Source organism: Oryctolagus cuniculus, chromosome 16, assembly GCF_964237555.1.
Source record: "Oryctolagus cuniculus chromosome 16, mOryCun1.1, whole genome shotgun sequence".
NCBI lineage: Eukaryota > Metazoa > Chordata > Mammalia > Lagomorpha > Leporidae > Oryctolagus > Oryctolagus cuniculus.
In genome coordinates, this window is record NC_091447.1 from 58,227,589 (window position 1) to 58,250,247 (window position 22,659).

Sequence of the window (22,659 nt, forward strand, 5' to 3'; positions counted from 1 at the left end):
CCTGCTCCACCCTGCGCGCCAGGCTCCCGACTACAAGCTCTGCCCGGCCCGCTCTGGGCTCCCAGAAGCAGGCCAGGACGCCGTCAGGCCCAGGATGGCCAGCGGGTCCAAAGCGACTTCCTTCATCTGGGGAGGGGGACTTGCGAACCAGGACTCTGGGGCTTCTCCACGGGCCTGGGTGGGAGGTGGGCTCCACAGCGACCACGGCCACCTCCCCACGGGGTCCCAGGAGCCACGACAGGGAGCACCGCCCACATGCACCTGTCGGACTCCCTGCCCACTGCGGTGGGGGAGGAGTGGGGAAGGGGTGCGAGAGTGGATTCTGCACATCACCTCCCTGTGCAGGGTGGGGGCCCTCGGAGGGGAGGGACAGGACGGGCAAGGCAGGAGGCAGAGCACAGCGCCAGGCCCGGGGCAACCAGCAGACGGAAGGCCTCTGTCCCTCGCTCTCTCGCTCGCTGTCACTCTGCCTTTCAAGGAAATGAATCTCAGGAGGAAGACCCGAGTGTGTGCTGCTCACACAAGAGAGACAGACCAGCCGCGAGCCACGGAGTCGGCGCCCACACGGCCACGGTGTGCACGCTCCTGCCAGCGGCTTCACATAACACAGACCAGAGATGGCCACAGGCACCCACCGACGGGCGATGACCAGCCCCTCCCAGGGGCCAGAGGGCGAGCGGCCGCCAGGGTGAAGTGAGAACACAGCGGATGGGAACAGCAGTTAACCTCGCCCACCTGGGTCCACGGGAAACTCAAGAAACCACCACCCACACACTCTCAAAACCCACGGGATGTTTACCAAACACCCTGCACGCTGCACGCTGCCCCTGCACACTGCACACTGCCCCTGCACACTGCCCCTGCACTCTGCCCCTGCACACTGCCCCTGCACTCTGCACTCTGCCTCTGCACTCTGCCTCTGCACACTGCACTCTGCACACTGCCCCTGCACTCTGTACTACGCACTCTGCACACTACCCCTGCACTCTGTACTACGCACCCTGCACTCTGCACACTGCCCCTGCACGCTGCACACTGCCCCTGCACACTGCACGCTGCCCCTGCACTCTGCACACTACCCCTGCACACTGCTCCTGCACTCTGCCCCTGCACTCTGCACACTGCACTCTGCCCCTGCACTCTGCACACTGCACGCTGCCCCTGCACACTGCACCCTGCACTCTGCCTCCTGCACTCTGCACTCTGCACACTGCCCCTGCACACTGCACTCTGCACTCTGCCTCCTGCACTCTGCACTCTGCACTCTGCCCCTGCACACTGCACCCTGCACACTGCCCCTGCACACTGCACTCTGCACGCTGCCCCTGCACCCTGCACACTGCCCCTGCACACTGACCCTGCACTCTGTACTAGCATACTGCCCCTGCACTCTGCACGCTGCCCCTGCACACTGCCCCTGCACCCTGCACGCTGCCCCTGCACGCTGCACTCTGCTGCACACTGACCCTGCACTCTGTACTAGCACACTGCCCCTGCACACTGCACTCTGCCCCTGCACACTGCACTCTGCCCCTGCACACTGCACGCTGCCCCTGCACGCTGCACTCTGCTGCACACTGCACTCTGCCCCTGCACACTGCACTCTGCACACTGCACACTGCACTCTGCACACTACCCCTGCACACTGCTCCTGCACTCTGCCCCTGCACTCTGCACACTGCACACTGCCCCTGCACACTGCACTCTGCACACTGCACACTGCACGCTGCCCCTGCACCCTGCCCCTGCACTCTGCCCCTGCACACTGCCTATCTCAGCTCAGAGCACAAGCCACACCCACAAGGACAGGAGGGAGAGCCAGAAAACACCAGTGTTTGGAAATTAAGCAGAAAACGGTCTAAAAAGATACCCTGGAACCTACAATATGACAAAGCAACAAATAAAAATAAAGTGAACACCAGTCACACTGAACTCCAACAACAGGGAAACCAGCATTGATTCTCTGTAAAGAGCAATAAATCTGACAGGGAGGGGGAGGGAGGGGAGGGGAGAGGGAGGAGGAGGGAGGGAGGGAGGGGAGGGGAGGGGGAGGGGAGGGGAGGGGAGGGACGGTGCCGACAGAGGTGGCTTCAGATGAAGGTCATCAGCTCCTCAGAACCCACCTCCTCGCACAACAAACTCTTAGCAGGTCCCGTGTGCCCACGGCGCAAATCCAGAGAAACCGCCACTCGAACAAAGAGAAGCGACCCAGGCCCAGAGCGCCACCTGTGCAGGCTCGCTCCCAGGAGCCACACGAAGCAGCACCGTCGGCCAATCAACACACACTCCAACCAAGACGGACGAGCTACCCAGTGCCGAGGAGGGCGGCCGGTCTTCCACGGAGCTGTTATTAAACACGGCGAAGCCGCAGAACTCACAGGCACACCACACCCGGGCTGGGAGCGCCACACCCGGGCACCGTCTGCCCCCAAACCACCGCAAGACTCAGAGCAGGGAGAGTCAAAAACCTGTCAGGATCAGTGCAGCCGCCGCCAGGCCGACCCTGAACACCAGTCGGAGGCCCCGAGACCACCGCAGACCGGCTGCAAGGCTGCACACCAGGGCAGTGCAGGGCCGAGCCAGGCACGGACACCGGGAAGGCCCCGCCCGGCGTGAGCTGGGGAGGGCGCCCTGCCCGCCCACCTCACACTGAGTCTGGATTAAGTGGGACCAGAGCCTTAAGTACAGACAGGAAACAAAGCTTCCAGGAGGGACCAGGCTCTCCCAGCGGCTCCCAGCCGTCAGCCAAGCACCAAGGGCACACGTGCACCTGTGACCCACCGTGGGCAGACGCCGCCCCCCATCAGCCAACAGCGGAACAAAAAAGCGAGCAGGGAGCCTATGCAGCCACACTCGACTGAGAGGAGCCGACAGGTGCAACCCAGCGAGCCGCGGCCAGCACTCGGCCCAGGGCCCTGGAGGGGTGAGCAGCACAGAAGGGTCCCGAGGAGACTCGAAGGCAGGTTCCACACGGGGGCAGCACGTGCACCCCTGTGGGGGCAGGAAGGTGCCTCGTCCCTGGCCCTGGGTCTCCGGCTCAGCTGTGCCGTCCTGGTTCACCTGCACCATGGGACACTGCCAACCGACGGACGGCTCCGTTCACCCGTGCCACGGCCTAGGCTTCCCACCCCTGCTCCCAGCTGCACAGTCGTCTGCAAGGAGCGTCCCGGGCAGCAGTGCTGACCAGGCTTCCGGGGTGCACCCAGGGACGCGAGCGGCCTGAGCAGGGCCCCAGAGTGACGAGCCGGGAAGGCTCCTCGGGGAGCGCGTGTGACAGCGTGGGAAGGGCGTGCACGGCACTGGTGAGGACAGGGACAGGACCACAGGCCTCAGGGCAAGGGACGCGGCTCTGATGGGGGTCTCCTTCCTACTGCCACCCCGGTCTCAGCCCAGGGCGGCCAGTGGGCACCGAGGGCAGGCCCCAGACCCCCAGCAGGCCCGTGGCCGGCAGCCACGCCGCGGGAGTGGGCTCTGCACCCCTGCTTCCCCTTGGGTCCTACTCACTCTTCTCGCTGTGCCGGTTCAAGTGCAGACTGCTGAGGTCAGCTTGGAACTGGGGCCCCACCATGATCTCCTGCAAAGACCACGAGGGGCAGGGCCTGAGGAGGCGTCCAGACAGGCCGGCTGCCCACCGCCCAGCTGTTGTGTGAGGACCAAGGCCCGGCTCTGAGTGAGAGACCGAGTGTCAGACAGGACGCCAGGCCGGGCCCCGGGGAGGGGACGGACGCCCTGAGGTACGGGGAGGGCCGTGCGCCAGCTCGTCGCCTACCAGGAAGGGGCTGCCAGGGTCCCGGCCCAGGGCCAGGCGACGGCAGAGCCACGCACCTTCTTACACTTGTTGGCTGGGAGCGCATCCTCGGTGTCGGAAGAGGCAGAGGAGCCAGGCTCTTTGTCGTCGTCAGCCAGGAACCGGGCTTTGGGAAGCGGGCTGGGTTAGGCTCATGTGTGGCACTGGGCAGCGTGCCCCGGCAGGGGTGGGGAACCCCAGGGTCCCACTGCCTGCAGCCTGCCATCCCACGCCTTAGGCGCCGACCCCCACGCCGTGACCCCCGGCACGTGACGAGCTGGGGACCCCGAAGCAGCCACAGAGAGGCAGGCGGCCCCGGGGACAACACAGCCCCTCCCGGGGGAACCCCCGGCTCTGGGCTCCGAAGGGGACAACACGCCCCCTCCTGAGCTCGGGGCCAGGGCCGCCCAGCACCCTGGCCGGGCAGGAGGCACCCGCATAGCCCTCGTGGGCGTCGGGGCCAGCTGACGGGGAGGAAGGCGAGAGACACGTACATGCACCCTGGCCGGGGAAAAGGTCAGAGGCCTCGTGGGAGGTCACAGACGGGGTGAGGTCGTCAGCAAAGGACTGCGTCTCTTCCTCCTCCTCCCCGGAGAGCAGATCCTGCGCTATCTGCTCCTGCGGACGACAGCAGAGCGCGCCGTGCAGCTTGCCGCGGCGGGCTCCCACACCGACGGGCACACGGCCACGACCACCCTCCCCACCGGAGCACGGCACAGAGAAGACGCGGAGGCCGGCCGCGCGCACGCCGTGGGCAACGTGTGTCGGGCACTCAGGCCCCAGCAGAAGGACCCCGGGCTGCGGGCGCCAGCCCAGCCCCTGGCCCCCTCTCGCCCACCTGCTGCTCCTGCCTTCTGCAGGGGCTGCTCCAGGGGGCCCTCACTCACCTTGTCCAGGGTCATGTCCGGGAGGTTGGGGGCCACATCGCCACCCTCGCTCTCCTGCTCTGAGATGGGGTCGGAGGCCTCGTAGCCGTAGAGTGCGAGCAGCTCGTCCAGGGGCATGTCGCTGCTCTGGGGGGAGGGGAGGAGCCCGTCAGGGGCAGCTCTGGGGTGCTGGTCCCCTCCCTCCTGGCTCAGCCGGCGCGGCCTCCACAAGCAGGACCACTTGTTGCACAGCTCACGGGGCAGCCCTGTGCCCAGTCCTCGGTGCAGGAGAGCCCCACGGGACCCTGAGCCTACAGGTCAGCAGCCAGGGCGGTCAGCACCCACTGTGCACAGACTGTGGGGGACGAGTCGGCACCTGGCCACCTCCCACCACAGCTCAGTCCGTAACCACAGGGAAAAGAACAGACCTGGGGAGAGCATTTGGCAAAATCCAGCACCCACTGCTGATCAAAGGAAAACCCTCGGTGGAGCGAGTTAACAGGACGCTCCGCCAGTCGTGGGAAGCCGTCAGCCTGCCGGGGCCCGCGCCAAGGAGCCAGAGCATCACGGCCCAGCACAAACGCCAACGCCAAGCACGGAGGCAGGACAGCACCCACTCCCCGGGGGGAGACACAGCTGTCTCCAGTGCTGCTGGCACCCCTCTGCACCCCTGCCCCGTGCGACCCTCTCTCGACTCCCCTGCCCGAGTCATCGGCTCCCAGCTCCCCGGAAAGCCCTGCGTTTCTCAGAGGGCAGCACCTGCCCTCCTGCTAGGCTCCTGCCGCAGGGGCTCCAGCTGCCATGGACCACACCCCAAACCCCAGCCCTCCCCCAAGGCTGCCGTTCACACGCCTGTGCTCGTCCCTGGCTGGGGAGCTACCGCGGCGGTCCAGCTCCCGTGAGGGAGACCCTGGGAGGCGACGCCCCGTCCACAACTCGCCAGCTGCAGAGGGGGTGAGGCAGCGCCCTGCACCCAGGGGAGCAGGCACCCAGGCAAGGCTGATCCTGTCACCGTCCCCACGGGCTGATACACCACGGGTCAAATGGGTGACTGTCCTAAGCCCCACCTGGGCAGACACTGGACGGGCACACCCTCATCCAAGGGACACAGCACCGCCTGGCCCCTGCCGGCGGCCGCACCTACAACACGAACCCAGGCTGCCCCCTCCAAGGGAACCACAGCCAGCCGGGCTGACAGAGCCCAGATCCGACACAGACCTGATCCGCTCAACACTGTCCCGTCCTGCAGCACCGGCCCAAGCCCAGCGGCTCACTGTGTCCTGCAGCTCCGGCCCAAGCCCAGCGGCTCACTGTGTCCTGCAGCACCAGCCCAAGCCCAGCGGCTCACTGTGTCCTGCAGCTCCGGCCCAAGTCCAGCGGCTCACTGTGTCCTGCAGCTCCGGCCCAAGCCTAGCTGCTCACTGTGTCCTGTAGCACCGGCCCAAGCCCAGCGGCTCACTGTGACCTGCAGCTCCGGCCCAAGTCCAGTGGCTCACTGTGTCCTGCAGCACCAGCCCAAGCCCAGCGGCTCACTGTGACCCAGCTCCTGCCGACGCCCCCTGAACCCACGTGGGAGACCCAGGTGCAGCTCCAGCTCCTGCTTTCAGCCTGGCCAGCCCCGGCCATGCGGCCACCTGGACAGTGACTCCGGGGATGCGAGATCTCTGTAATTGCTTTCCAAATACACACAAACGCTCGCTGGGGACGGTACTGCCCACCCCCACGCCTGCGTGTGGACAGGGCCTCAGGTTCGGTGAAGTCTCCAGCCCCTGCCCAGCTCAGCACAGCCAGGCTTCCAGAAACCCACCCTGCACCGCGGGAGGAGGGCCGGTCTGCGGGGTCTGTGACAGAGGCCCCGGACCAGCACCTGCAATGCAGTTTTCTGATCCTGCGCCGCGAGACCCGGGTGCTGTGAGCCAGCGCCGGCAGAGGCTCGGTGCAGGACCTGGGGGGTCACAGCTGGGGAAGCAGCTCTCCACACGTAAGAATGGACCCTAACACAGAGACACAGGAGGGTCCCGGACGCAGCCACCACGTGCTGCACTTGTGCACGGCACCCGGAACACCCACAATTACCTGACAGAGCTGTGCCTCGGCCACAGGACCCCTCACAACCCATCAACCTCACCCTCGAAGACAGCAGCAGGGCTCTCCTAGCTGCTGCTGCAATCCCAGAGATTCTGGACAATGTAAAATCAGTCTTAAGAGTTCTCTGTTTTGAAAAACAGAGCAATGTTTTCATTTTGCTGGACTGCTCTTCTGTGGGTGTGGTCAACAGCCTGGGCACCCCCGGGACCACGCATGGGATCTGGTGCCCCAGGTTTTGTGTCAGGGGCTAGCGGGTCAGGGGGAGACTTGGCCCAGCTGTGGCAGCTGGAGGTGGGCCCGGCTATCCCACCTCCTCAGAAGGGTCAGTTACAAGCCAGGGCCGGCCAGTGAGGCGGCCTTCCTATAACACAATGCTGATGGACACGACACATACTTGGTATATTATTAATGGTGATGACCCATTAGGTATTTTTAAAAATCTCAGTTCTAACTCTGAATAGAGAGCAACGGCTCAGCCACGTCAGCGAAGCCCTGTAAGACCCTCGGCACGTGCCCAGGGGCATCAGGGAGGCCGTGAGCAGGGCTGGTGTAGACACGCCAAGTCCGACATGCTGGTCGGGAGTCCAGGAGGCAGGGGCAGGGCACCTGCCGGCGCTGCTCGTGGGGGCGGGATCTGAGCCACAGCAGCTCAGCCAGTGACGACACGGATGCCCAGGGCAGCTCCGCCCAGGGGAGACACAGACCGCCCGCCTGCCCGCCTGCCCGCCTGCCCGCCCGCCCGCCCAGGAGTACCTGGGAGACCGAGTCCTTCTCTGGCTCCTCCCCGCACTTGTCCGGGCACCTGGAAGCCTCAGCACACCCGTCCCGGACGCTGTAGTTCTGCGACAGGATCTCAGCGAGGCTGAACTGATGGTCTGCAGAGCCCATGGAGACCACTGTGAAGGAGACCCCGGCCCAGGTGAGGACTGTGCTGAGGCCCAGGACGTCTGCCCTGCTGCCCGGGACAAAGCCCAGCCACAGAGGTCACTGGGGAGGTCCCCTCCCTTGGGACACCCACGGGCCAAGAAGCTTGCCTGGCCAGGTACACACCAGACCTGGGGACAGCGCTGTGTAGACCTGGCCAGCGAGCAGACCAGGAGAGAGCAGAAAGGGCAGGAGGACAGAGGCGGCCGCTGCACGGCCTCAGGCTGCAGACACGGCTCGGACGTGGGTAACGCCGGATGGCTGCCTGCGTCACAGAGGACGGGCCACACAGGCAGAGCACAAGGCCGTCCACAGAAGCCCTCCCTTCGCTCCGTCCACAGGCCCAGCACTGCTGCCTGAAGAAGCTGTGCCAGGGCCACGCCGTGGCGCCGTGGATGAAGCTGCCGCCTGCTGGCATCCTGTGTGGGCGCCGGTTCACGTCCCGGCTGCTCCACTTCTGACCCAGCTCCCTGCTCACGGCCTGGGAGAGCAGCAGAGGACGGCCCAAGTGCTCAGGCCCCTGACCCATGTGGGAGCCCCAGGTGAGGGTCCTGGCTCCTGGCTCCAGCCTGGCCCAGCCCTGGCCGTTGCAGCCATCTGGGGAGTGAACCAGCAGATGGAAGATTCATTCTCTTTCACTCTGCCTCTCTCTAACTCTGCCTTTCAAATGTAGAGTAAATAAATTTAAAAAAAAAAAAAAGGCAGCTGCGTCACAGGCATGGCCCGTGGATGGTGGCTGTCACCAGACTCGAGGTTTCCCCAGGGGTCACTGCTAAAACAAACAGAATCCAAAATGGGGCAGAGACGCATGAGGCTGGGGGTCTGGGGTAGGGCCCTGGAGGGCAGCCACACATCCACGCCTGGCCCATGCCCAGGACCCCCACCGTGGGTGCTCAGTCAAGGTGGGCCCTGAGGCCCGCATCCTCAGAGGTGTCACCCCCGGGGACAGAGAGGACACGGCCTCCTTCGCAGTCAGCCCCACGGCCGCAGCAAGAGCTCGGGGGGACAGAGGCCCCCGCCCAGCACCAGCTCCTTGTGGGGCCACAGCAGGGCCAGCTCCAAGTCGGGAGCTTGATTCCAACCCGCAGCAGCTCAGGGGAGGGGCAGGACACGGGTGTGTGGCCGCCAGGCACCCGCCACCCCTCCTTCCTGGCAGGCCAGCCCCCGGCCCCGGCGAACAGACCAAGAACAGCCTCGGGCCAGGCACGCACCACGTCCAGGCAGGAACACACGTCCTCTGCTGGGCTCTGAGGTGGTGGGGGCGGCCCAGCGCTACACAGGGGCAGGGTCCCGACTCCCAGCCACACTGGCCCATCTGCCCAGGCCGGGGCGGCCACCCCAGACAGAGCCAGCACCCCCGCCGGTGGCTCATCCAGGAAGAGGATTCTGCCTCCAGCCAGCACAAAGGCCTGGAGGGCCTGAGCGGGAGGAGAGCGGGCAGGGAGGTACCTGCTGCGGTCTGCAGGCCGGGCTCCCTGGGGCACAGGCTGCGGGCGAGGCAGGAGGCCAGACCAGGGCTCTGCCTCCCCAGCGAGGAGGCCTGCGGAGGGAGAGAGGCAGCGTTAGCTCAGCCAGCCCACAGCCCTGCTGGAGCTCCTGCGAGGCCGCAACCATGGACAGGACGGGCGCCCACGGCCTCCACCACAACATAGCCATGGAGTCACAGGTGCCCACGGCCACAACCTCAGCCATGGACAGTCACAGGCACCCACAGCCATCACCACAACATAGCCATGGACAGTCACGGGCGCCTACGGCCATCACCACACACAACCTCACACCATGGACAGTCACGGCGCCTACAGCCACCACCACACACAACCTCACACCATGGACAGTCACGGGCGCCTACGGCCATCACCACAACATAGCCACAGACAGTCACGGGCGCCTACGGCCATCACCACATACAACCTCACACCACGGACGGTCACGGGCGCCTACAGCCACCACCACACACAACCTCACACCATGGACAGTCACGGGCGCCTATGGCCATCACCACACACGACCTCACACCATGGACAGTCACGGGCGCCTACGGCCACCACCACACACGACCTCACACCACGGACAGTCACGGGCGCCTACGGCCACCACCACACACAACCTCACACCATGGACAGTCACGGGCGCCTACGGCCACCACCACACACAACCTCACACCACGGACAGTCACGGGCGCCAACGACCATCACCACATACAACCTCACACCACGGACAGTCACGGGCGCCTACGGCCATCACCACACACAACCTCACACCACGGACAGTCACGGGCGCCTACGGCCATCACCACACACAACCTCACACCACGGACAGTCACGGGCGCCTACGGCCATCACCACACACAACCTCACACCATGGACAGTCACGGGCACCCACAGCCATCACCACACACAACCTCACACCATGGACAGTCACGGGCACCCACAGTCATCACCACACACAACCTCACACCACGGACAGTCACGGGCACCCACAGCCATCACCACACACAACCTCACACCACGGACAGTCACGGGCACCCACAGCCATCACCACAACATAACCACAGACAGTCACGGGCGCCTACGGCCATCACCACACACAACCTCACACCACGGACAGTCACGGGTGCCTACAGCCACCACCACACACAACCTCACACCATGGACAGTCACGGGCACCCAAGCCACCACCACACACAACCTCACACCATGGACAGTCACAGGCGCCCACGGCCATCACCACACACAACCTCACACCATGGACAGTCACAGACACCCACAGCCATCATCACACACAATCTCACACCATGGACAATCACGGACACCCACAGCCACCACCACACTCAATCTCACTCCATGGACAGTCACAGGCGCCCACGACCACCACCACACACAACCTCACACCATGGACAGGACAGGCACCTACAGCCACCACCACACACGACTTCACACCATGGACAGTCACGGGCGCCCACGGCCATCACCACACACAACCTCAGCCATGGACAGTCACAGCGCCTATGGCTATCACCACACACAACCTCAGCCATGGACAGTCATGGGCACCCATGGCCATCACAACATAGCCATGGACAGTCACGGGCACCCACAGCCACCACCACACACAACCTCACACCATGGACAGAAAGCACCTAGAGCCACCACCACACACGACCTCACACCATGATAGTCACGGGCGCCTACGGCCATCACCACAACATAGCCATGGACAGTCATGGGCGCCTACAGCCATCACCACACACAACCTCATACCATGGACAGTCACGGGCACCCACGGCCATCACCACACACAACCTCACACCATGGACAGTCACGGGCACCCACAGCCACCACCACACACAACCTCACACCATGGACAGTCACGGGCGCCCACGGCCATCACCACACACAACCTCACACCATGGACAGTCACGGGTGCCTACGGCTATCACCACACACAACCTCACACCATGGACAGTCACGGGCACCCACGGCCATCACCACACACAACCTCAGCCATGGATAGTCACGGGCGCCTACAGCCACCACCACACACAACCTCACACCACAGACAGTCACAGGTGCCTACAGCCACCACCACATACAACCTCACACCACGGACAGTCACGGGCGCCTACAGCCACCACCACACACAACCTCAGCCATGGACAGTCACAGGCACCCACGGCCATCACCACAGACAACCTCAGCCATGGACATGATGAGAATGTCGGCTGCACCCCCTTGCTCAACATGGCACTGGGAGTCCCAGTGAACACAAGAAACCAAAAAAAAGGAACTCATACTGTTAAGAAGCAGAACTGTCTCTTTCACTCGTAACACAATTTTGTAAATTAAAAAAAAAAAGCAAACAATTACAAACGTGCCGACGGTACCCACAGGGCAGGCGCTCGGCGCAGTGGCCGGGAAGCTGCCTGGACTGCCGCATCTCACGGGCAGTGCCTGGATTTGAGTCTCGGGGACACTCCCAATCCCAGCCTCCTGCTAATGCAGACGGGGGCGGGGGGGGGGGGCAGCAGTGGCAGCTTAAGTAGTTCAGTCGCCGACCGCCACGCGGGATCCTGGCTCCCGACCTCAGCCATGCCCAGTCCCAGCTGCTGAAGGTGCGAGGGGAGTGGAATGAAGGAAACAATCCAAGCACCCAAGAACACAGCCAGCGTCCACCAGGCCCGCGGTTACGGTGCCAGGTCCTGTCCAGAGAACCTGCCTGACTCCCAGCTCACACACACCCTGCAAGGCAGCGGAGATGGCTCCAGTAACTGAGCTCCCACCGTCACATGGGAGACCTGGAGTGAGCCCCCAGCCCCCCCCAGCATCCATGGGGGAGACCTGGAGTGAGCCCCCGGCCCCCCCCAGCATCCACGGGGGAGACCTGGAGTGAGCCCCAGCCCCGGCATCCATGGGGGAGACCTGGAGTGAGCCCCAGCCCCGGCATCCATGGGGGAGACCTGGAGTGAGCCCCAGCCCCCCCCGCCAGCCCCGGCATCCAGGGCGAGACCTGGGCTGACCCCCAGCCCCCAGCCCCGGCATCCACGGGGGAGACCTGGGCTGACCCCAGCCCCCAGCCCCGGCATCCATGGGGGAGACGTGGAGTGAGCCCCAGCCCCCAGCCCTGGCATCCATGGGGGAGACCTGGGCTGACCCCCAGCCCCCAGCCCCGGCATCCATGGGGGAGACCTGGGCTGACCCCCAGCCCCCAGCCCCGGCATCCACGGGGGAGACCTGGGCTGACCCCCAGCCCCCAGCCCAGCGGCCGTGGACACTGCAGGCATCTGGAGAGTGAACCAGTGGATGGGTGCTCGCTCTCTGCCTGTCTCCCCCCCCCCACCTCTCTACCTCTCAAGGATGTTTTCTCAAAAGCTTATCTAAGATGTGGGAAATGCATATTCCTTAGAACAGCACTGAAAGAAAGCAAAGATGTAAATAAAGCAGCACGCTGGCTCCCGCTGAGGGGCTCCCAGGTGGGTCTCCCACAGCCTCAGCCGGCTTACGCAGAGCCTAAGGAGCAGAGGGCAAAGCTAGGCACTCAGAACGGCCAAAACAACGCAGAAACGAAACAAGAAAACCAGTCACCGACACGGGCACAGGGGAGCCTACAGATCTGCGGAACGGAACCAAGAGCTCACAGATGAACGCACACATTCACAGCCCAACGAATTCTGACACAGGTGTGGGGGGCAACCCGAGGTGCTGGGGCATCCACACGTAAATGCACCCTGTGCAAAAATCAACTCAAGTGCATCAATGGTCTTAAATACAGACCCAGAACCACAGAACTCTTAGGAAAAACAGAAGCGTAAATGTCCGTGACCTTGCATCTGACACAGGTTTCTGAGGGAAGACAGCAAGAGCACAAGCAACACAGAGAGAAGCAGCAACTGTGCGCACGCAGGCTGAGCCCCTCGAGAAAGGGCAGGCGGCCCTGGGCCGGGCGGGAGCACCCAGACCCCTGGGAGCTTGGCCCAGGGCACACCAAGAACTGCCCCTCTCCATTCCAGCAAGATGGGTGTCCCAGTCTTAACACAGGCAGGGGCACGAGAGGCCACTGGAGACACCTGCCACCCGCAGCAGGGCCGGCTCGCTTCTGACTCCAGCTTCCTGCTATGGGCGGAGCAGGTGAGGCCAGACACACGAGACGCCTACGGAGCTCCAGCCTGGTCCAGGCAGTCAGTGGGGGGGGGGGGGGGGGGGCTCGCTTCTCTGTCTCTCTGCCTTTCAGACCAATTTAAAAATAAAAAAAAATTAAAGATTAACTTTATTTATTTGAAAGAGTCACAGAGAGAGGTAGAGACAGAGAGAGAGAGAGAGGTCTTCTATCCGCTGGTTCACTCCCCAGATGGCCTCAATGGTGGAGCTGCACTGATCCGAAGCCAGGAGCCTCCTCCAGGTCTCTCACGTGCGTTAGGGGCCCAAGGCCCCGGCCATCCTCCACTGCTTTCCCAGGCCATAGTAGAGAGCTGGATTGGAAGAGGAGCAGACGGGACTAGAACTGGCGCCCATTTGGGATGCCGGCGTTTCAGGCCAGGGCTTTAACCCGCTGCGCCACAGTTTAAATAAATAAAATAGTGACAGGATGTTCAACCACACGCAAAGGGCCAAGAAGCCCAGGAAGATATCCTCAACACTGTATCCGGGAAGACACCACTTCACAGCCCGGCGCAGGCGCTGCCGCCGCTGGGGAGGGACGCCGGCCTGCACTTGGAACCCAGCTCGGGAGTCTCCAGCAAAGGTAAACAGTGTTACCTTCCACCCAGCAATCTCTCTCCCGGGGGGACACGGGTTAGGGCGCGTACACTCACTCCACGCAGAGAGACCACTCCCAACAGCACAGGAAACAGCGCTGATGCCCACCAACAGCGGACAGCTGAAGACGGATTACTGCTCAGCCATAAAAAGCAACTGGGCACGGCACCGGCTCGGAGGAGCTGAGAACACCCTGCCTGGGGCGACGCCAGACGCCAGGTTCCTTTTGTGTCAAGTGCCCACAACGAGCAGATCAGAGCCGGGGCTGGGAACGACCTGGGGTTCAGGGAGTGACCGCTAAGGAGCGTGAGGTCTCTTCTGGGGTGCAGAATGTTCTAGAGCTAATCGTGGTAGCAGCGGCACAACCCTGAGTATATCAGAAACCACTGGATGACGCACACTGAAACGGGTGACCTTGGGGCCAGCACCGTGCACAGTGGGCTAAGCTGCCCCTGCGATGCCAGCACCAAATCCCAGCTGCTCCACTTTTTTTTTTCCCCAAGATCGATTTATTTATTTGACAGGCAGAGTTACAGAGAGGCAGAGGCAGAGAGAGGTCCTCCATCTGCTGGTTCACTCCCAGATGGCTGCAATGGCTGGAGCTGGGCCGATACAAAGCCAGGAGCCAGGAGCTTCCTCCAGGTCTCCCACGCGGGTGCAGGGGCCCAAGGACTTGGGCCATCTTCTACTGCTCTCCCAGGCCACAGCAGAGAGCAGGACAGGAAGTGGAGCAGCCGGGACTCAAACTGGCGCCCCTACGGGATGCGGCACTGCAGGCAGCAGCTTTAGCCACAGCACCAGCGCCTGCACCACTTCTGACCCAATTCCCTGCTCACAGCCTGGGAAAAGCAGCAAGAGGCGGCCCATGTGTTCCAGCCCCTGCACCCACGCTGGAGACCCAGAAGAAGCTCCTGGCGCCACTGCAGCCATCTGGGAAGTGAACCAGCAGGTGGAAGATCCCTCTCTCCATGTAACACTCTCAATAAATAAATAAACCTTGAAGAAAACAACGGGAGAGCTGGGGCTGGGCTGTGGCACCACTGATCAGGCTTACCCCGCTTGTGACACTGGCATCTCGTGTCTCCTGGCTGCTCCACTTCCAGCCCAGCTCCCTGCTCACGTGCCTGTGAAGGCAGTGGGAGAGGCCCAAGTGCTGGGGCCCCTGCACCCCTGTGGGAGACGCGGGCAGGCCTCCTGGATTCTGACTTCGCCCTGACCTGGCTGCGGCAGTCATTTGGGAATGAAGATAACTCTTTACAGCGCTGCCTTCCAAATAAACAAATCTTTTAAGAAAGAATGGGCGAACTCAACGTTGAATAAATTACATCTCATTAAAGCCACTGCTCAAAAACCTTGATTAGAATAGTTAATAAAATTAAGTTTAAAAATCTGGAAAAGGGGGCAGACACTCAGCCTAACAGCTAAGGTGCTTGGGGCCGGCGCTGTGGCGTATGGGTTAAGCCGCCACCTGCAGTGCCGGCATCCATATGGGCGCTGGTTCTAGTCCCAGCTGCTCCACTTCCAGTCCAGCTCTCTGCTGTGGCCTGGGAAAGCAGTACAAGATGGCCCAAGTCCTCGAGCCCCTGCACCCGCGTCAGAGACCCAAAGAAAGCCCCTGGCTCCTGGCTCTGGATTGGTGCGGTTCCAGCCATCGCATCAGCTGGGGAGTGAACCAGCAGACGGACGATGTTTCTCCTTCCCCACCTCTCTTTCTCTGTGTAACTCTTCCAAATAAATAAATCTTAAAATAATAGTAATAAAAAAAGCGCCTGCACCCCACAGGAGTGCCTGGGTCTGACCCCAGCTCCCAGCTCCCACAGACCCTGCAGATGCAGTGACGGCTCCCGGACCTGGGCCCCCGCTTCCCTCATGGAAGATCCAAACAGAGCCCGAGGAGCAGGTTCCCACCAGCCTCAGGCGCCACGTTCACTTCCAGGTACCCCAGGCCCTCAAGACCCCAAGGAGACTTCATGCACTTCCCTCCCCCTCCTGCCCCACACCTCCTTGCCACCAGTGCAGGCCTGCTCTGCCCAGGCAGGGACCACAAGGGCCTGTGTCCATGCACTCACAGCACTGCGGGTGCAGACCTGCTCTGCCCAGGGACCGCGAGGGCCTGTGTCCACGCACTCACAGTACTGCCTGCTCTGCCCAGGGACCGCGAGGGCCTGTGTCCATGCACTCACAGCACTGCCTGCTCTGCCCAGGGACCACAAGGGCCTGTGTCCATGCACTCACAGCACTGCCTGCTCTGCCCAGGGACCACGAGGGCCTGTGTCCATGCATTCACAGCACTGCCTGCTCTGCCCAGGCAGGGACCACGAGGGCCTGTGTCCATGCACTCACAGCACTGCGGTGCCTGCTCTGCCCAGGCAGGGACCACAAGGGCCTGTGTCCATGCACTCACAGCACTGCCTGCTCTGCCCAGGGACCGCGAGGGCCTGTGTCCAGGCACTCACAGCACTGCGGGTCCTTCCACCAGCCTAGAGGGTCCACACAAAGCCAGCGTTCTGCTCTGATGTAGAGCAAGGAGGAAGACCAGAGACTGGCCAAAGGAACTCTGGGTAACAAAGGAAGGCACAGGGGCCCTGTGCCCGGCACCCCATCAGGGTCTGGTGGGGCAGGAGAGGCAGCCCCAGGCTGACTGAATCGGGACAAAAGGGCAGTGTCCGCCACCTCCTCGCCAGCCTCAAGCCAACCCGAACGCACAGCTGGCAGATCCCGTCCCCAAGACCCCCACAGCCACACCTAGCACTCGCCTCCTGCAGTGACAAGGCCCCCCAACCTTGGTGGACTCTGCAGGCGTCCTCGGTGGACTGGGGCTACAGCTGCAGTGGGACGAATGCTACCCGACCTCCGGGGCTAGGTCTTGTTTGTTCTAAAGATGTATTTACTTTATTGAAAGCATTCAAGACAGAATAATAACCCTTCCTTCCCCTGGTTCACTCCCCACATGGCAGCAAAGCCAGGATCCCAGAGCTCCATCCGGGTCTCCCACACAGGTGCAGAGCTCCAAGCACTTGGGCCATCTTCTACGGCTTCCCAGGCCACAGCAGGGAGCTGGATCAGAAGTGGAGCAGCCAGACTCAAACCTGCACCCGTATGGGACGCGGCATCACAGGCAGCGGCTTTACCCACGATGCCGCAGTGCCAGCCCTCCCTGGCTAGGTCTTCAGACAGACAGAATTCCACCCCCATCTGGATCTCGGGGCAGTCTCAGGTCGACCAGCCGCCACACTAGGAGGAAGCCCACTGTCCGGCAGTGCGTCACGGGTAAGGACACCTGGAGGTCGCCAGCGAGCACAGCACAGGAGGGGCCCTGAGCAGGGCTGCCGGGCAGAGGACGGACGACGCCGAAGCCACCACAGGTGACCAGGACACTCCCACGCTTCCAGGGAGCCCACCACAAACCCCTGGAGCACTTGCTCCTACCTAGGACTGACCGCCGCCTCCCTCCTCCTGTGGCTAGGGGAGCTGGCTGGCCTGAGCCACAGGCCTCAGCTGTCTCCAGCCACGCCCAGGTGGGGCAGGTGAGGACATGTGGGGGAGGGTGTCGAAGGGCACACAGCAGGCTGACCAGGGTCGGCTCCAGCAGGGCCAGGAGGGCGGCGAAGCACCCCAGGCAGTGGTCAGGCGTCCTGCAGAGCTGGAGAGCAGACAGCCTGAACCCTAATCCTAACCCTAACCCTAACCCTAACCCAGGGACACACACACCCACAGAGACACCCACACCCAGGGAGGGAACGCCCACACCCACGAAGGGGACACCCACACCCGCAGAGGAAACGCCCACACCCACGGAGGGGACACCCACACCCAGGGAGGGGACACCCACACCCACAGAGGGAACCCCCACACCCAGGGAGGGGACGCCCACACCAGCGGAGGGAACACCCACACCCAGGGAGGGGACACCCACACCAGCGGAGGGAACACCCACACCAGCGGAGGGAACACCCACACCCAGGGAGGAGACACCCACACCCGCGGAGGGGACGCCCACACCCGCGGAGGGGACACCCACACCCGCAGAGGGGACACCCACACCCACAGAGGGAACCCCCACACCAGCGGAGGGAACACCCACACCCGCAGAGGGGACACCCACACCCACAGAGGGAACCCCCACACCCAGGGAGGGGACACCCACACCCACAGAGGGAACCCCCACACCCAGGGAGGGGACGCCCACACCCACAGAGGGAACCCCCACACCCAGGGAGGGGACGCCCACACCCGCAGAGGGAACACCCACACCCAGGGAGGGGACACCCACACCCGCAGAGGGGACACCCACACCCACAGAGGGAACACCCACACCCAGGGAGGGGACACCCACACCCACAGAGGGAACCCCCACACCCAGGGAGGGGACGCCCACACCCACAGAGGGAACCCCCACACCCAGGGAGGGGACGCCCACACCCGCAGAGGGAACGCCCACACCAGCGGAGGGAACACCCACACCCAGGGAGGGGACACCCACACCCAGGGAGGGAACGCCCACACCCTCGGAGGGTTTCACACAGGAGGGCAAGGGGCGTGTGTGGGGATTTTTGCATTACTATTCAGAGAGTTGGGGGAAGAGATCCCCCATCTGCTGGTTCACTCCCCATACAACAGTGGGGGCGGGGCGCTCCACCCAGGTCTCCCACGTGGAGACAGGGACCAAGCTCCTCAGCCATCCCCTGCTGCCTCCGGGGCCTGCAGCCAAGCTGGGATCCCAGTGCTCCAACACGGGACACCAACCCCCACCCCATCTAAGTTCCAAGATGTCAACCTATGGGGCCTGCTGCTGCAGCACAGCAGGTAAAGCCGCCTTCCACTGGCACCCCACGTGGGCGCCTGCTGAGTCCCGGCTGCTCCGCTCCCAACCCAGCTCCCTGCTGCGGCCTGGGAAAGCAGCGGGTGGCCCAAGTGCTTGGGCCCCTGCACCCTGCTCAGGGCTCCTGGCTTCGGCCTGGCCCAGCTTCAGCCATTGTGGCCATCTGGGAAGTGAACCAGCAGATTGAAGACCTCTCTCTCTCTCTCTCTCTAACTTTCCATTTTTTTAAAAAAAACATGCATTTATTTATTTGAAAGCCAGTTACAGACTGGGAGGGGAGGGGTCGTCCACCCGCTGGTTCACTCCCCAAATGGCCACAACAGCCAGACCTGGGCCAATCCAAAGCCAAGAGACAGACGCTTCTTCCGGGTCTCCCACGTGGGTGCAGGGCCCAAGCACCCGGGCCATCTTCTGCTTTCTCAGGCATATTAGCAGGGAGCTGGATCAAACATGGAGCAGCCAGGACTTGAACCGCGTCCGCGCGGGAGGCCTCGCCCACTAAGCCCCAGCAGGCCCCACTCTTTCAACCTTAAAAACCTCTCATCTAGTACCTGTGCGCCAAGTCTGAGTGTTCCCCCTGTGACGTGATTTCGAGACAACTCAACCGTCAGGGGGCAACTACAAATCAAACCCTACTCAGGTATTTTTCTGGGTTAAACACAGCTGAACTCTGGGTATGGTTTACGGAGGCCCTCAGCCCTGGACAGACAGCGTGGACGTTCCCGGCACAGACCAGGCACTGAGGTTCTGCAACCTGTGATGCCAGCCCAGAGCGGGAAACCTCAGGGGCACTGCCTCCCTGCGCCCCGGCCCACCCGCCGTCCCCATCGCTCAGTGACTCCCTGCGCCCCGGCCCACCCGCTGCCCCCAGCGTTCAGTGACTCCCTGTGCCCCGGCCCACCGGCCACCCCCAGTGGCACTGCCTCCCTGCGCCCCCGGCCCACCCGCTGCCCCCAGCGTTCAGTGACTCCCTGTGCCCCGGCCCACCGGCCACCCCCAGCGGCACTGCCTCCCTGCGCCCCCGGCCCACCCGCTGTCCCCAGCGCTCAGTGACTCCCTGCGCCGCGGCCCACCCGCTGTCCCCAGCGCTCAGTGACTCCCTGCGCCCCGGCCCACCCACCGTCCCCACTGGCACTGCCTCCCTGCGCCGCGGCCCACCAGCTGTCCCCACTGGCACTGCCTCCCTTCGCCGTGGCCCACCCGCTGTCCCCACTGGCAATGCCTCCCTGCGCGCCCCGGCCCACCCGCTGTCCCCACTGGCAATGCCTCCCTGCGCGCCCCGGCCCACCCGCTGTCCCCAGCGGCACTGCCTGCCTGCGCCCCCGGCCCACCCGCTGTCCCCACTGGCACTGCCTCCCTGCGCCCCGGCCCACCCGCTGCCCCCAGCGCTCAGTGACTCCCTGCGCCCCGGCCCACCCGCTGCCCCCAGCGCTCAGTGACTCCCTGCGCCCTGGCCCACCCGCCGTCCCCACCGGCACTGCCTCCCTGCGCCCCGGCCCACCGGCCACCCTGCGCCCCGGCCCACCGGCCGCCCCCAGCGCTCAGTGACTCCTGTTCCCCCAGACCTCTGCACGAACTCGCCCAGCGCTCAGTGACTCCCTGTGCCCCGGCCCACCGGCCACCCCCAGCGGCACTGCCTCCCTGCGCCCCCGGCCCACCCGCTGTCCCCAGCGCTCAGTGACTCCCTGCGCCCCCGGCCCACCGGCCGCCCCCAGCGCTCAGTGACTCCTGTTCCCCCAGACCTCTGCACGAACTCGCCCAGCGCAGACGCCCAGCCGCGGCCAGCACAGGGCAGGAGCCACAGGCTGGCCGCAGGGTCTGACCTGGACCTCGGCTGGGACTCGTGCGCGACCCACACGCCCCTCACTCCCGGGAGTCCACGGCCACGTGACCCCACCGCTCCTAGGGGACGTCAGCAGCCCAGGGAAGGACTCAAGAGACCCAGGCACCGTGCGGGGGCCGAGCTGGACAGCAGGGCCCGGGGCGGTCCTGGGAGGAGGGAGTGGCCAGCACAGCGCCTCGGCGCCCACCGCGCCCTCCCGGAGCCGGAGACCACGCATGGGCCCGGCCTGCTCCAACTTCGCCCAAGTGCGCAGCGCGGGCGGCCGCGCCCCCGAGGACGCCACACTCGCGCGGGCTGCCCCGCGCCCCGGACGGCGTCTCCCCGGCCCGGCCGCTCCCACTCAAGTCCCCGAAGCCAAACTTGTCCTCGAGGCTGCGGGACGAGCCTCGGAGCTACTCCGGCGTCAGTCCCAGACCCCGCAAACCCCGCGGCCGCACCCGAGACCCCGCCGCCCAAGCTCGGCGGCCCCGGCCCCGGCCCGGAGGGCGCTCGGACGGCCGGCCGCCGCGACTTCCCGCCCGCGCGCCCACCCGGCCCCAGTGCGGCCCGCGCCCCGCCCTCCCTGCGCCCCCTCCCAGCCCGCGCCAGCGCGCATGCGCGCCGCGCGCCGCGATGTGGCAGCCGGGGGGAGGGGGCCGGGGCCGGGGGCGGCCGCCGACCGAGCCCCGCGCCCCTCAGGCCCCCGGCGGGCGAGGCGCCCCGAGCGCGCCCTCAGAGCTCCAGGGCGGGCGCCTCGGCCCGCGGGGCGGCGACCGGGCCAGCCGCGGCGGCGGGGGCGCGAGCGCGCGGGGGCGGGGGGCCGGCTCCCCCGGCCCGCTCACTCACCTCCGCCATGGCCGTGTGTGCGCGGGAGGCGGCAGCCGCGCCGGGATCCCCGGATGCGGAGCCGCGCGCTCATTGGCTGTGGCGCCGGGAGGGCGGGCCCGAGGTGGGCCGGGCCGGCGCGTAGTAGGTGCGCGGGCGCGTGGCGCGCGGCGGGGCGGGAGGCCGAAGCCCCGGGCCGCAGCGGGCTTGCGGGCGCCGGCCGTGGGCGGGGTCTCCGCCGCACCCGGGCCTCGCCGGCGGGAGCGCGGACGCCTGCGGAGCGCCTGCGTGGAGGGAGGCGGGCGCCCTGGCCGGAGCCGGCGCGGGCGTCCGGGCCGCGTGGTTCTGGAACCTTCTGCGCTGGGGACCGTGTGCGGTTACAGCCGAAAGACCAAAAACCTCCGTCGGCCGCGGCGGCTCCGGGAGGGAAGGCTCAGTTTACGCGTGCGGGCGGCCCTGCCTCGAGCGAGGCAGGTGCGGGCGCACGGTTGTCTTAGGTGTGCGGGGCTGCTGAAGTCAGCGCTGGGCGCTTGGTGAGCGGGAGGGCGTCTAGCGCTCCCGTCCCTGCCCCGCAGGAGCTGCGGAGCCGGGTGCGGGCAGCGGGGCCCCGAGCCGCAGGCGGGACCAGCGACGGCACCCGCCCGCCCCGCCGGACCCGCACGGAGGCAGCGGTCAGCCGCGCGGTGCAGGTGGACAGGCCTGGCCCTGCTGCGTCCGCTCAGCCCTCCGGAAGGGCCACCCTGCGGTCGCCGGGAGCCACTGCCCCTCGGTTTGGCCTCTGTTTCCCGCACCGGGCGCTGGCCGATCGCAACAGGCGGTCTGTCCATCGCCACCCGTCCGCTCCACGAGCTGAGCGTGCGTCCCGGGCAGCCAGAGGTCCAGGAAGGGCCAGCAGGCCATCAAGAGGAGAAAAGGGGGCCGGCGCCGGGGCTCACTTGGTTAACCCTCCGCCTGCGGCGCCAGCATCCCATGTGGGCCCCGGGTTCTAGTCCCGGTTGCTCCTCTTCCAGGCCAGCTCTCTGCTGTGGCCCGGGAGGGCAGTGGAGGATGGCCCAGGTGCTTGGACCCTGCACCCCATGGGAGACCAGGAGGAAACACCTGGCTCCTGGCTTCGGATCAGCGTGGTGCGCCGTCCGCAGCGGCCATTTTGGGGGGTGAACCAACGGAAAAGGAAGACCTTTCTCTGTCTCTCATTGTCTATAATTCTGTCACACAGAGAGGAGGGCAGGGAAAGGATTGAGTCCGCGGGGAGAGCGCCGAGACGCAGTTAC

At 65.0% G+C, this 22,659-nt stretch overlaps 1 protein-coding gene across 4 annotated transcripts in view; it reads right to left on the reverse strand.

The window, feature by feature from the left end:
• MIER2 (MIER family member 2) overlaps positions 1–21,549 on the reverse strand; it is a 27,617-nt gene extending 6,068 nt beyond the window's left edge. The window contains exons 1-7 of one of the 4 annotated variants that reach the window (XM_070059473.1): positions 21,410–21,549; positions 9,115–9,205; positions 7,495–7,637; positions 4,675–4,800; positions 4,282–4,405; positions 3,826–3,914; positions 3,505–3,574 (exon numbers count right to left, since the gene is read on the reverse strand). In XM_070059473.1, coding sequence (XP_069915574.1) covers positions 3,505–3,574; positions 3,826–3,914; positions 4,282–4,405; positions 4,675–4,800; positions 7,495–7,637; positions 9,115–9,205; positions 21,410–21,418 — 652 coding nt within the window. In that variant the 5' untranslated portion in view covers positions 21,419–21,549. Of the gene's footprint in view, positions 1–3,504; positions 3,575–3,825; positions 3,915–4,281; positions 4,406–4,674; positions 4,801–7,494; positions 7,638–9,114; positions 9,440–10,020; positions 11,528–21,409 lie in introns of those variants that run through there. The other 3 variants (XM_070059475.1, XM_070059474.1, XM_051831548.2) reach the window with 3 other exon arrangements.
• Positions 21,550–22,659: the final 1,110 nt, after the last annotated feature.